This window comes from Loxodonta africana, chromosome 8 (assembly GCF_030014295.1).
Source record: "Loxodonta africana isolate mLoxAfr1 chromosome 8, mLoxAfr1.hap2, whole genome shotgun sequence".
Classification (NCBI taxonomy): Eukaryota; Metazoa; Chordata; class Mammalia; order Proboscidea; family Elephantidae; genus Loxodonta; species Loxodonta africana.
In genome coordinates this window covers 36,458,496-36,470,733 of record NC_087349.1, presented here as the reverse complement: position 1 = coordinate 36,470,733, position 12,238 = coordinate 36,458,496, and the positions used below count along the sequence as shown (strand labels likewise).

At 40.1% G+C, this 12,238-nt stretch overlaps 1 protein-coding gene across 1 annotated transcript; it reads right to left on the bottom strand.

Annotated features, from left to right (window-relative positions):
- Positions 1-8,006: 8,006 nt before the first annotated feature.
- On the bottom strand, positions 8,007-11,367 carry SMIM30 (small integral membrane protein 30). The gene is made up of 3 exons (XM_023544566.2): positions 11,264-11,367; positions 10,827-10,918; positions 8,007-10,337 (listed from the first exon to the last, which is right to left on the bottom strand). The coding sequence occupies exon 3, from the start codon at positions 10,290-10,292 to the stop codon at positions 10,113-10,115; it is 180 nt and encodes a 59-aa protein (XP_023400334.1). The 5' UTR covers positions 10,293-10,337; positions 10,827-10,918; positions 11,264-11,367; the 3' UTR covers positions 8,007-10,112.
- Between the last annotated feature and the right edge of the window lie 871 nt (positions 11,368-12,238).

The following is a 12,238-nucleotide window of genomic DNA, read 5'->3' as shown; positions in this document are numbered from 1 at the left end:
CACCAGTGAAATTAAGTCCACATTTCTGTGAAGAAGTTATTCTATAAAGGGCCTGGACATTTGGATGAACAAGTTGCTTTTTAAAAAATGACCTTCAGTGCTTCTTTATACCTTTAGTCACACCTGGACTCTAAGTTGATTTACTCTTTCATAGGGGAAAGTCACAGGACCTGGGAGAAAGATTAAGCATAATAGCTGGTTAGAATCACAAAGCAGTTACTCATAGTTCATTCATCATGACTGATGGTGAAAGTAGAATCCTATTTGAGGCTCTTTATTTGAGGGAGCCATCTCTGGAAATACAGAAGGACTTTGGGTTCCAAGTATCTTTTCTTTTTTTGTCTGATAAAGCCTTCTCACTGAATGAACTATGAGCTTTGGCATCACCTGTGTTAGCATCATCAAGGAACTACAATGTGTTGGCAGCTGTCTTCATGTTTTTTCACAAGGGTATTTTTTAATGGATGACAGAGTAAATAGGAATTTCTAGCTGGTTTCAGGAAGATAGAGGTTGCACATTCATGCATAAAAGAAAAACTCCCAACCTGCAGTGTTATTAAAAAGCAATAATATTAGTTTCAACATTACAGTCTGTCAGCATGGAGACTTGTTTATTTGATGCTACTATATTAATTTTTTCTTCCAATTTTTAAGAACTAAACTCAATAAACAAATAAAAAAACAGCATATTTACTGAGACCTCTTCCAGCATGGACTAGGTGTTTAATACTTGTAATAATTAAAAGGCACAATCTTGATTTCAAGAAATTTAAGATCTAGATGACAGGTCCAGGGGATGGAAGGAAGCAAGGGGGCTGGTGAAGAAAAGGGATAAGAAGTATCTAAATAACCATAAAACAAGACTGAATGAAATAAAATAATACAGGTAAAGACAATGCAGTATGGACTGTGGAGGATGGATGTTGCTAAATCCTCTTGGGAAAGGCTTTGTGGAGGAGATGACTTCTGTAAGAGTATGAAGGATGAGCACAGAGGCATGGCAAGGCATGAGATCTTGGTAATGCAGGTAGTCCAGTGTTGCTGGAGTATAGTATGAGTAGGAGACTGCGAAGGAGACAAAGAAGTAAACCATCCTCTGGCTTATCGTTTTCAAAATGGTGGATCACTTCTAAACTAAATGTTGAACAAATTAAATGTTGAACAAACCATTAAAAATGCAGGCTTTTTACAGTGCATACAATTATTCGAGTAAACTAACAAGACTATATCTTAATACTCATTAAAATCATGTTCTATAATTTAGATGTCCAAAAAAAAAAAAAGATAAACACTCACTATGCATCTCAGACCTGCCCCACGCAAGACCTGAAGTGTTGGTAGAGCTGTATTGAGGACGGTGAAGGCACAGCCAGGGTTAGTGAGAGGATGCCATGATTCACTGTGTATCCCAGGCTGGGGCATCTGTTTGCTGCATTAGCTCTGTAGTGACATACTCATTCTGCAGAAGACTGAGTGAGCACCTTGTACGTGCCAGACATTATGCTGGAAGCTGTGAGTCCCTGCCCTCGTAGAGTTTAGAACCCTAGAATGAGGGTAAGGGTGGTTGAAGGGTCCCAATACAGGAAATACGTGCTTGGTGGGGGGGCATAAAGAATGCTGTGTGAGCACACAGTAGGGTATGCAACCCAAACAGGAAGGGCCAGGGAAGACTTCCTAAAGAAGTGGTGTTCAAGTATAAGGAGGTAAGATGTCAGGTGAACTGGGGAAGATTGCTCCAGGCAGAGGGAATAGCCTGCAGACCTAGAGAGGAAGAGAAAGGAGGGAAGTGAGAGGGAGAATGAGAAGGAGAGGGAAAGAGTGGGGAAAGGGAAAAAGAGAGAGGGAGGAAGAGAGAGGGGAAAAAGAGGGAGAAAGAGAAGAAAATGAGAACAGTGCTTTCAAGGAACTGAAAAAATTTAACATGGCTGGAAGTTAGAATGCACGGTAGGTTGTTCGTCACGGTCATAGATGAGGCTGGAGAAAGAAGAAATGGAAATAGGGCAGATCAAACAGTGCTTTTTCTCTAAAGCTTGTTAAGGAATTCATAAAAACGAAGAAATTCACTTAAGGATTTTGGCTGGGATATACCAGGATTGGACTTGGGTTTTAAGTTTGCCATGGTTGCTGTATTCAGAAAAGACTGCAGAGGGATGACACAGGAGTTCAGAAGAACACCTACAAGGATGATGTAGGTGCAAGGTGATGGTGGTCTGAACTTGGGTAGGAGCTGTGGGTGAAGAAAAGGGAGTGAATACTAGCAATATTTTGGAGGCCAATCTGATAGAACTTAGAGATGGATCAGATGTGGAGGGTGAGGAAAAGGGAGATGCCATACATCTTCTCAAATGTCTGGCTTGGTCACTGGGATGATGATGTCTGTCGGCTGAATCTCGCTGGTGGTGCCAGAGTGGACTGAGCATATGAAACTGCGAGGCTGCTTGTTCTTTGTCGCTGGATACTGCCTACTGACATCAATTAGCATGTGGGCTGTTTGCTGTGGGTGGGAATGGCAGGGCTATGGCTTGTTTTTATTCTTCCTTCTTGAGACAATCTCTAATCATACTCATTTAGTGCAAAAAATGAGCTGCCCTTGCTTCACTCAGTTGAAATCCAAAAATGTACCAAATGACTAGACTATAGTTTTCATTGAGGAATTGGAAGAGGAAAGCAGCTTCTCATTGCTGCTGACTGAAATGGATAATTACAATATTTTTAACACATTATACCTTATTTTTTGAAATTAGGAAAACTCTTTTCATGGGGACACAAAATTCTATCACTAGAAGCCTCTTAGACATTACTGAAAAATAATTTTACAGATGAAAAAAATTACTGGATCAAGGTCAATCACCTGGCAGTGAATTTTTTTTTTGTTCCTTTCTAAAGATTACTGATGATGTCTTGAAAAGTGTTGATTAAACAAGTGAAAGTTAGCCGATGTCATCATAGGACCTATAAAACCGTTTTATGTTGGTATAGAAATGTCCTGGCAATTTTTGTGGCAAAATGAAAGGATTGTTCTGACAAATCAACTGAAATAGAATATGGTATAGTTTCTGTTCTTGGTGATCATGCCTCCTTCTAAATTCTTTTGTTAAAATGATTTATGCATATTTATCCAGAGCATAATTATCTTGATTAATATTGAGAAATATGGTATTTACAATCCCAATATTTAACAAAGTACTACATGATTAGCCCTTTAAAAAATAATTACCCCTCTTGTATATACGATTTCATAATTTCACCTCAGATTATAATGTGCCAACTAATATTTTCAAAAATGTAATCACCCACGTACAATGGTATTCAGTGGAAATATGTGTGAGAGGGGAATTGTAGCTCTGAGACTGCAAATCAAGGAGAAATTAACGTACACTTTGACTTTCTGCAGCAATCACGTGTTTTTCCAGGCTTCTGCCTCTTGCATTTAGATATTAGATCTATATTATTTAATCACAGAAAAGATTTAGGAAAAAAGCTACTAAAAAGTAGAAAAAAAATTTAATGTTACTCTGCAAGCACTTTTATTGATTTGGCACTATTTTTACCAAAGGGGAACATCTTGTCTGGGATTAATAAGTCAAGATAGGGGCTTCCCTCTTCATCCCACCATAGGAAACAAACATTAAACAAATTTTATGTGGCTTGTGTCTTTATGACTTCTAATGAGATAAGTAGTCGTCAGAGTATTTTTCCTGGTGGAATGTGGACCAGATCGGCTGTTTTCTTGGGCAGGCAAAACCAAACTTCTCGCATCTCCTTAGCAGTTGCTACTAGGCTTTTGTTATGTCACTCAGGAAAGATCCATGGTTGAACATGTTAGGAGTTAGTACAACAAATCAATTCTTTTCTTTTTTTTTTTCCCTCAAAAGCCTCAGGTACAAACAAAACTTGGGAAAACTTCAGGGTAGCCAAGTTTTCTTTACCAATGTCTTTGAGCTTCATCAATTTGTAAGCCTATAGTGGTGTGCGTGAGGGGGAACTATGATAAAGAAAACAAAGACTGGGTATCTTTGAAGGTCTAAGAGACCTTGGGAAAATGTCGAAATTAAAATACAAAGACCAGATGAATATAGGATTCGTTTATATAACTTTCTACCTATGTCCTCTTTCTATTTAAATACAAAATTTATGCTGGTGAAGTTTTTTTTTTTTTTTCCTGTCTTTAGGAAAGGAAACCGTGGTGGAGTAATGGTTAAGTGCTACAGCTGCTAACCAGAAGGTCGGCAGTTCAAATCCACCAGGCGTTCCTCCGAAGCTCTATGGGGCAGTTCTACTCTGTCCTGTGGGGTTGCTATGAGTCAGAATCGACTCGAGAACAATGGGTTCGGTTTTTTGTGTGTTTAGGAAACATTTCCAAATACCACTACCAATAGTAATGATAATAACAACAACGTCCAGTATGCCAAGTCTTCCACATGCATCACCTTATGTAATCCTCATCTATCTCTGAGGGAGGTGCCGTTATCCCCATTTAACAGGTCCACCACCACAACCACCAGGTGCCATAGAGTAGATTCCGACTCATGGCATACCATCTGTGTCGCAGGAGAATTGTGCTCCATAGCGTTTTCGATGGCTAATTTTTCAGAGGAGATTGCCAGGCCTTTCTTTTGACGTACTTCTGGGTAGACTTGAACCTTCAGCCTTTCAGTTACCAGCCAAGCACATTAAATGTTTGCACCACCCAAGGAGACAGAAATTGATTTAAGTAACTTGCCCAAGACCACATTTTAAGTGGTGGTGTCTGGTTATCTATCCTGGTCTGTTGAATTCCAGAGCTTAGGCTCTTAATCCCTATTGCAGTGCCACCAACCCGACTGATATGTGAGTCTCTGTGATGGAGATAAGTCATATGCAGAGAATATTCTTCCCTTCATTATGTGCTGCAAGCTGAGCTACATCGCTTTTCCTATGCCCAAAGTAGGAAATGGAGGTTGACAAGCTTCTGCAGAGCCTAGAAAGCCCAACAGGGTGAAGGAGTGCAGCTCCTGAGAAATGCTGGCCCTGGCTAGTTCTTCTATAGCTAGCACATTTGGCACCACATCAGCTTTTCCAGAAGCAGCTATTGTTCTCTCAAGGCTGAGACAAAATATGGAACAGCTTATTTTTTCAAACATCATCTGCACACCGGCATTCTTGACAGTGAGTCACACTCTCTAGTTGAGCTTATTGGAATACAGAATATGTTAGATGGGTGAAGAGGGGAATGAAGAAGTGGGAGATCAGAGGACACAGGTCTGTGTGTGAATACCTTGATTTGATCATTTACCTGTTGTTTTCTCTACCTGTGGAGTACCTGAGAAAATTCATTCCTTAAATATGCACTGAGGAGACATTTGCTTCCAGGAAGATGGAGTGAAGGTACTTTTCCCTATTCAACCTACTAAGTACAAACCTCATATGTGAAACAAGCATAAGAAGACTCTGAAAGGTGGACAGAAGAATGGCTAGGGACCTTGGAACCCGAGGAACAACACAGTGGTGAATTCTCTGAGGGTTTTTTTTTTGCCTCATACAGTATATCTCAGACTGGGTACTTGACAAACTGGCAACCCAGAAATGCCAAAGAACACAGACAGAAGAAGCCCCCCAAAAAGACTGCTCTCTCTAGCCAAAATACCAGCCTAGCGAAACAGAAAGCTTTAGACAGTAACTGTTCCACTGCAACTAGACACCACAGAAAAACCAAAACTTCCACCTTCATCAGGCTGTAATGAGATGCCCCAACTTTCTCACTGGGGTGGTACCAGAGAAGGCAGAGTGGTGAGCTCACCTCCTGTTGTGGTATCAGTGGACATTATGCGGGAAGCCTGGACCTCTTTGCCAACCCAGGAATAACGAAGTGCCACTGACGTTCTCCTGGAGGTGGTATCAGAAAAGGTCTAGTGGAGAGTATGGACTTTCAACAACACTCAGTGGCAACCAGGTCACTCTCTCCACCCACCCCTGGTGACAGTGAAGGGCATGTGGGTAGCAGTAACAAAGCACTCTTTCTCCTCTATACAGAATGGGATAAACAGAAGCTTATTGGGGATTTTGAACATCCCCCGTCTCCAGCAGTAACTTTGAGCCCTCTCCTCCTGGGTGTCAAAAGAAGCTGAATGGAGAACCTGAACTTCCATCTCCATCTGGCAGTAACAAGGCAGTGTCCTCTCTTCCCCTGCAGGAGTGGCTAAAGCACAAAATTTAAATAAGATCCAGTGTCTTTAAGATGATACCCACAATGTCTAGGTTTCAATTGAGAGTCACTCATCACAGCAAGAACTTGGAAGAACTCAACTTGAACAAGGAAAGAAAATGGGCAGATGCCAACACTATAATTACACAGATGTTAGAATCATCTGAGAAGGATTTTGAAGCAGCCATCAAGAAAGTATTTCACTGAGTAATTACAAATACCCTGGAAACAAATGAAAAAACAGAAAGTCTCACCAAAGAAATGGGTGGTCTCAGCAAAGGAAAAAAAAGATACTAAAAAAAAAAAAAGAAAATTTTAGAACTAAAAGATACAACTGCAGAATAGAGAGGACAGAGGAAAAGAATCCGTGAGTTTGAGAATAGAACAAGGGAAATTAACCAGTCTGAACAACAAAGAAAACAGACTGGGAAAAAATAGACTAAAATAAACTGAGCCTTAGGGACATGTAGGACCGTAACAAAAGGATCTAACATTTGAGTCACCGAAGTCTCAGGAGGGGAGAAAAAGGATGGGGCCGAAAAAGTATCTGAAGAAATAATGGCTGAAAATTTCCCAAATTTGGTAAAAGACCTAAGCCTACAGATTCAAGATGCGGAATGAATCTCAAACAGGATAAACTCAGAGAAATCCATGCCAAGGCACATTAGTGTCAAACTTCCGAAAATTAAAGACAAAGAAAAAACTCTTGAAAGGAGCCAGAGAGAAACAATGCAAGCATTATTGGCATTAGAGTACTAGGTGAGTTACCATAAAATAACAAAAAAATAGAAATTTAAGAATTGTCAAAGTCCTTAAATTCTTCAGTCCTTATTGATTTCACCCATTGTCTTCTACCTTTCTAGCTGAACTCAAACCAATCTAGTATGTACAGAGCATTTACTAGATTCCCAAGTATCAGTATTTTCTGACAAATTGGGACATTTGTCAGTCCCATTCTTGCTTTAACTGCTTCACAGCAGGTGTACGCCTTAAAGCAAATCAAGGGATTCTAGAATCAGAAAGAACCTCAAAAAAAAAAAAAAGGAAACTCAACAGCAATTTGTAACTTGGCATTCATGGATGGTCTTCAGGTTTGTGAACTCTCTGAAGTTAATCTAAAAAAGCCAACATGCATGTGCATTTTTTCAAAGGGGCTGGTGGTCCTGAAAAGGTTAAGAAACACTAAGAAATAGGGTTTCTATTCTTTCAGGTAAAATCATAAAATCTAACTTAGATGAGAAATGAGGCTATTTTTAGAGGTGTTCCCCGTCATACCCATTATCTTTGTTATCTAGTGCTGCTATAACAGAAATACAACTGGGTGGCTTTAACAAAGAAAAATTTATTCTCTTAGTCTAGTCGGCTACAAGTCCAATTTCAGGGTGCCAGCTCCACAGGAAGGCTTTCTCTGTCAGTCTGGGGGAAGGTCCTTGTCATCAGTCTCCCCTCCCCCTGCCACCCATCTAGGAGTTTCTCAGCCCAGGGACCCCAGGTCCAAAGGATGTGCTATTCTCCTGGCTCTTGTTTCTTGGTGGTATGAGGTTCCCTCTGTCTCTGTACTGGCTTCTCTCTTTTATATCTCAAAAGAGATTGATTTAAGACACAATCTAATCTTGTAGACTGAGTCCTGCCTCATTAATATAACTGCTGATAATCCCACCTCTTTAACATCATAGAAGTAGGATTTACTACACATAGGAAAGTCACATCAGATGACAAAATGGTAGACAATCACACAATAGTGGGAATCATGGCTTAGCCAAGTTGACATACATTTTTGGGGGACACAATTCAATCCATGACACACATCAAAACTCCTGAATGGCACTTTAAGAGAATTTTTTATTGTTAAGGAGAAGATACGAAAATGGCAGTTTTTTAATCCCTCCCAAGCACTTCTGGAAATACACGTTTATTAAAGAATGTTTGCCTGTAGTCTTATTTTGAACATTTTAAAAATAGTACCTGAAGATGACTAAATGAGTAATGCACTGTGATTTAAAATGTACTTTAGGTTTGATTTCTCCCAATCCTAATGCAAAAGTCGATCCGCAAGGCAGAACAGCAGCCTTTTTACATCAGTTCCAATGGGCTAGTTTATAGATGACAAGTGTCTTACAACCTGTGTTCCTTTTCCTCCTTAAAAACAAAATCAAGTTCTCTTAATTACACAATGTATAACAGAACCCTGTTGTCACTGAGTCAATTCTGACTCATAGCAACCCCATAGGATAGAGCAGAATTGCACCATATGGTTTCCAAGGCTGTAATCTTTACGGAAGCAGACTGTCACATCTTTCTTCCACTGGTGGGTTCGAACTGCCAACTTTTTGGTTAGAGACCTTTCCCTTAACCACTGTATCACTAGGGTCCCCCAAAATATTAGTGCTTTCTCTGGTGAAAAAAATGAAACAGCTATGATAAAAAGTCATGCAGTTTCCATGTTTTTATAACATGTCTGTCCCTCACTGCTTGTACCCTCTACCAAATCTCATGCAAGCCAGGTCAGCTCACACCAGAACTGCATTGTAAAAAGGATTGTAGGCTGTGGCTGCCGGTTTCCAGATCAAAACCGAGGCTCCTGATGTCACCTAGAGACTAGAGATTGGATAATGCATTATTTTATGAAGAAACTTAACTACCTGCTTCCAGTGAGACCCCAAAGCAGATTTACTCAGACTGTAGACTGATTTACTATGCATTCTGCACCAACAGAATCTAAGAGTCACTGGAGGCCCTTGTTAACACATAGTTCCAACCACCCCTGCCCCCCGGCCCTTAGATTTACTGAAGCACAATATTCAGAAGAGGGGTCTGGGAATCTGAGTCTTATCAAGTGCCTAGGGTGATTCCTGGGCTCAAGGAAGTTTGGAAAACACTACCTAGCACTCTTCTTAAACTTTCATGTGCCTACAAATTATCTTGGGCTCTTGATACAAACGTAGATTCTGAATTAGTTGGCCTGGGTGAGCCCTGAGAGTCTGTATTTCTAAAGTCTCTAGCTGACATTGCTGGTTGGAGGAAACTTTGAGTAGTTAGTCTGAAGATCTCATCAGATTGGTGTGCCATTACATTTTCCTTCCATATCTGTGGATTTTCTACCAGAAACCCCTAGGCTGCCCATTTCTCAAGCTCGTGTGATTAGGTAAGCCATTCTGCTCTTCTCCAGTTAGCTTATGTAAAAATTTAGTCCACACATATAAAAAGCAGCCCAAAATAAACACAGATACCATACATTTACTTCCAACATAATGAGTTTATATTTAATATATAATTTCTCACTATCAGGGTATTAGTCAGTTAATCAATATAAAGGTTTTATTTATTTTTTTTAAACAATATTTTTCTCCATTTCAATGTTCAATATAAAGTTTTTTTAACATTAAATAATTTCTCCATTTCAATACTAGATACATTGAATACATTTTTCTAAACTATTTTTTTCCCCAAAGAATTAAAGATTTCAATTTTTGATTAACTAAATTTGATATATAAGTACAATACTAACTTAGGATATAACAAAACACAAATCCAATAAAAACAGGGAGAACAGACTCTTCAGTGATTCAGGAAGCCGCAATGGTAACCAAACAATGGCGGTTTCCTAGGATTCCGGACAAGGGCTTCCTTCTTCCTATTTCATGTGGTCTGGGACTTCTGAAGCCAGTTTTAGTCATTATTTCTTTCACCTCCTTTCTAATCAGCAAATGCAAACTACAGTCTGCACTTTTTAGCGCGTTTTTCATGAGAAGAAAACATTTTTCCCCATTTAACATACATCAATTTGTTCCCATTTAGAGGAAAACATTTAAAGGCCAAACTACCCTAGTCACTGTTGCTTAGGAACTTTCAGACATCAATGCTCAGTTTTAACTTCAACAGGACAAAGGTTTTTAGGGTGAGGTTTGATCCAGGGGGCCCTTCAAAGTCACATCTGTCCATTTCTCTTCCTTGCATATACCCCTAAACAAGCACAGATGCCGGTAATGCTGAGAACCACACCTAACAAGAGAGCAATTGCATCTCCTGCTTCTACTGCTTCAACAACAGGGAGCAGCAAAAGCAGTGAAATGAGGGCGAACAGGAACTGTGTGGAAACTGAAGTCATGATGCTGGAATCTTCGCTTGGTTAGGACTTTAGGGCTGATGGTTCCTAGAAGTTAGAACATTAACACAAAAAGGAACCATTAAAAATTGCTAAAATCCCTACATTTTCAAATGACAATATGAATATGACAAATAATAGTACACCCAACTTTTTAAATGACTTTATAAATCATTTTAGACCCAACTTCTCATTTCACAGACGGAAAAAGCAAGCATACATAAGAGGTACTTAACTGTGGCCATTTGAGGATAATCTCCCCTTGTCATGATAACCCCCTCACCCCGGCAATTTTTCCATACCCTATAATGGAAACTATAATGTAAACTACGTGTGCATCAACCAAACAGAAAAGAAACAGCAGGACATAATTAAGAACAGAATATGCACAAGACACTCACTTGACCACTTAAAATATCCTAGTGTTAAAAATTACATTTTCTTAGGGTTTCCTCCCACCCCGGAAATGCAGACAAATCTGGCAAAAGTCACACAACCTATAACTCTGTGAAGTTGTGGTGAATGAGTAAGACTTACCAAAGGAACCGGATATATATGTAACTCTGACTTAAAATACTCAGTTCTTGGAGCTCCGATTGCTGAGGCTAAGAGGTTCCACGTGACAGCGCCTATTATCAGAATGGGAAGGGGAGGATTTAAAAATAACTCATTATTATTACTTTAAAGAGGCAGCTACAGTCAGTGCAGGGCAGGGAGGCTGTATGAAAGGGAGCGAAATGGGTAGTGAATTGAGAGTAGTTTGTCCAATCGGGAACTAGACGTAAAGTTGGTCAGTTCACCCACACTTAAACACTAAAATAAATCGAACCGAGAGATAAGTTGGCTCCACGACTTGATGTTAAGGATTTGAAAAAAGAATCCCTGCTTTGGCTGGCAAAGTGTAAATTTGCTCCCTGTTTTGCAAATACACTGAGGAACTCTAACTATCCTTTAGGGACGAGTTTGTACGTTACCTTTCGGGGAGCAGCCATTACAGAAATGGCGAGGAGGGCGGAGTCTGGAAACTACATTTCCCACAATCCCCGCGGCCGACGACGCCCATGATGCACTGGTGCGCTACCCTGTAAGTGGCTGAGGCAGTGACGGTCACGGTTTACTGCTGACGTAGAGGAGCGAACAGGCTAGGTTTTCCCGCATGGACGTTCCTTTACTGCACAAATGACTTAACAAAAGCTTACTTAAAAATAAGCTGACAAAATGACAGCGGGAGGTTTTCTACCTTGTCTCAAGACAAACCTATCTTTTTTCCTGGACTGAAATGATGACGTAACAGCGGGAGGCGGTAACCCCAATAGAGCCATCTGTTGGGACGTTTTTGAACCAGAAGCAGGGAAACTCCAGTTACCATTCTGCGAATGTGCCCTACAGCATTTGTGGCTTTAGTCAGTGGCGGGGCGGGGGGGTGGGGGGCGCGTTTAATAAAACATTTTGGAATATTACAATTACTTGTAGTGCCTATACAGTGATTTATGGAAAACTGGTTTAGGAAAAATAGTTTAAGCCCTAAAAGCAGAAGCCCTCTTTATGATTCTTTAAGTTGCTGGAGTTCTGAGTTTACCTGTTATAGTTCAAGAGTGTGGTGATTCCTTCCCAATCTTTTTTTTTTTTTTATTGTGCTTTAGGTGCAAGATTATAGCTCAAATTAATTTCTCATATAAAAACTTATATTGTTATCTGACACTAGTTGCAATTCCCGAAATGTGACAGGACATTCCCCCTTTCCACCCTGGATTTCCTGCGTCCATCCAACCAGCTCTTGTGCCTTTCTGCCTTCTCATCCTGTCTCCAGACAGGAGCCATCCATTTGGTCTCTCGTATCTGCTTGAACTAAGAAGCATACTGCTCATGAGTATGTTTTATAGTCCAGTCTAATCTTTGAAGAGTGGGCTTCAGGAATGGTTTTAGCTCTGAATTAACAGAATGTCGGG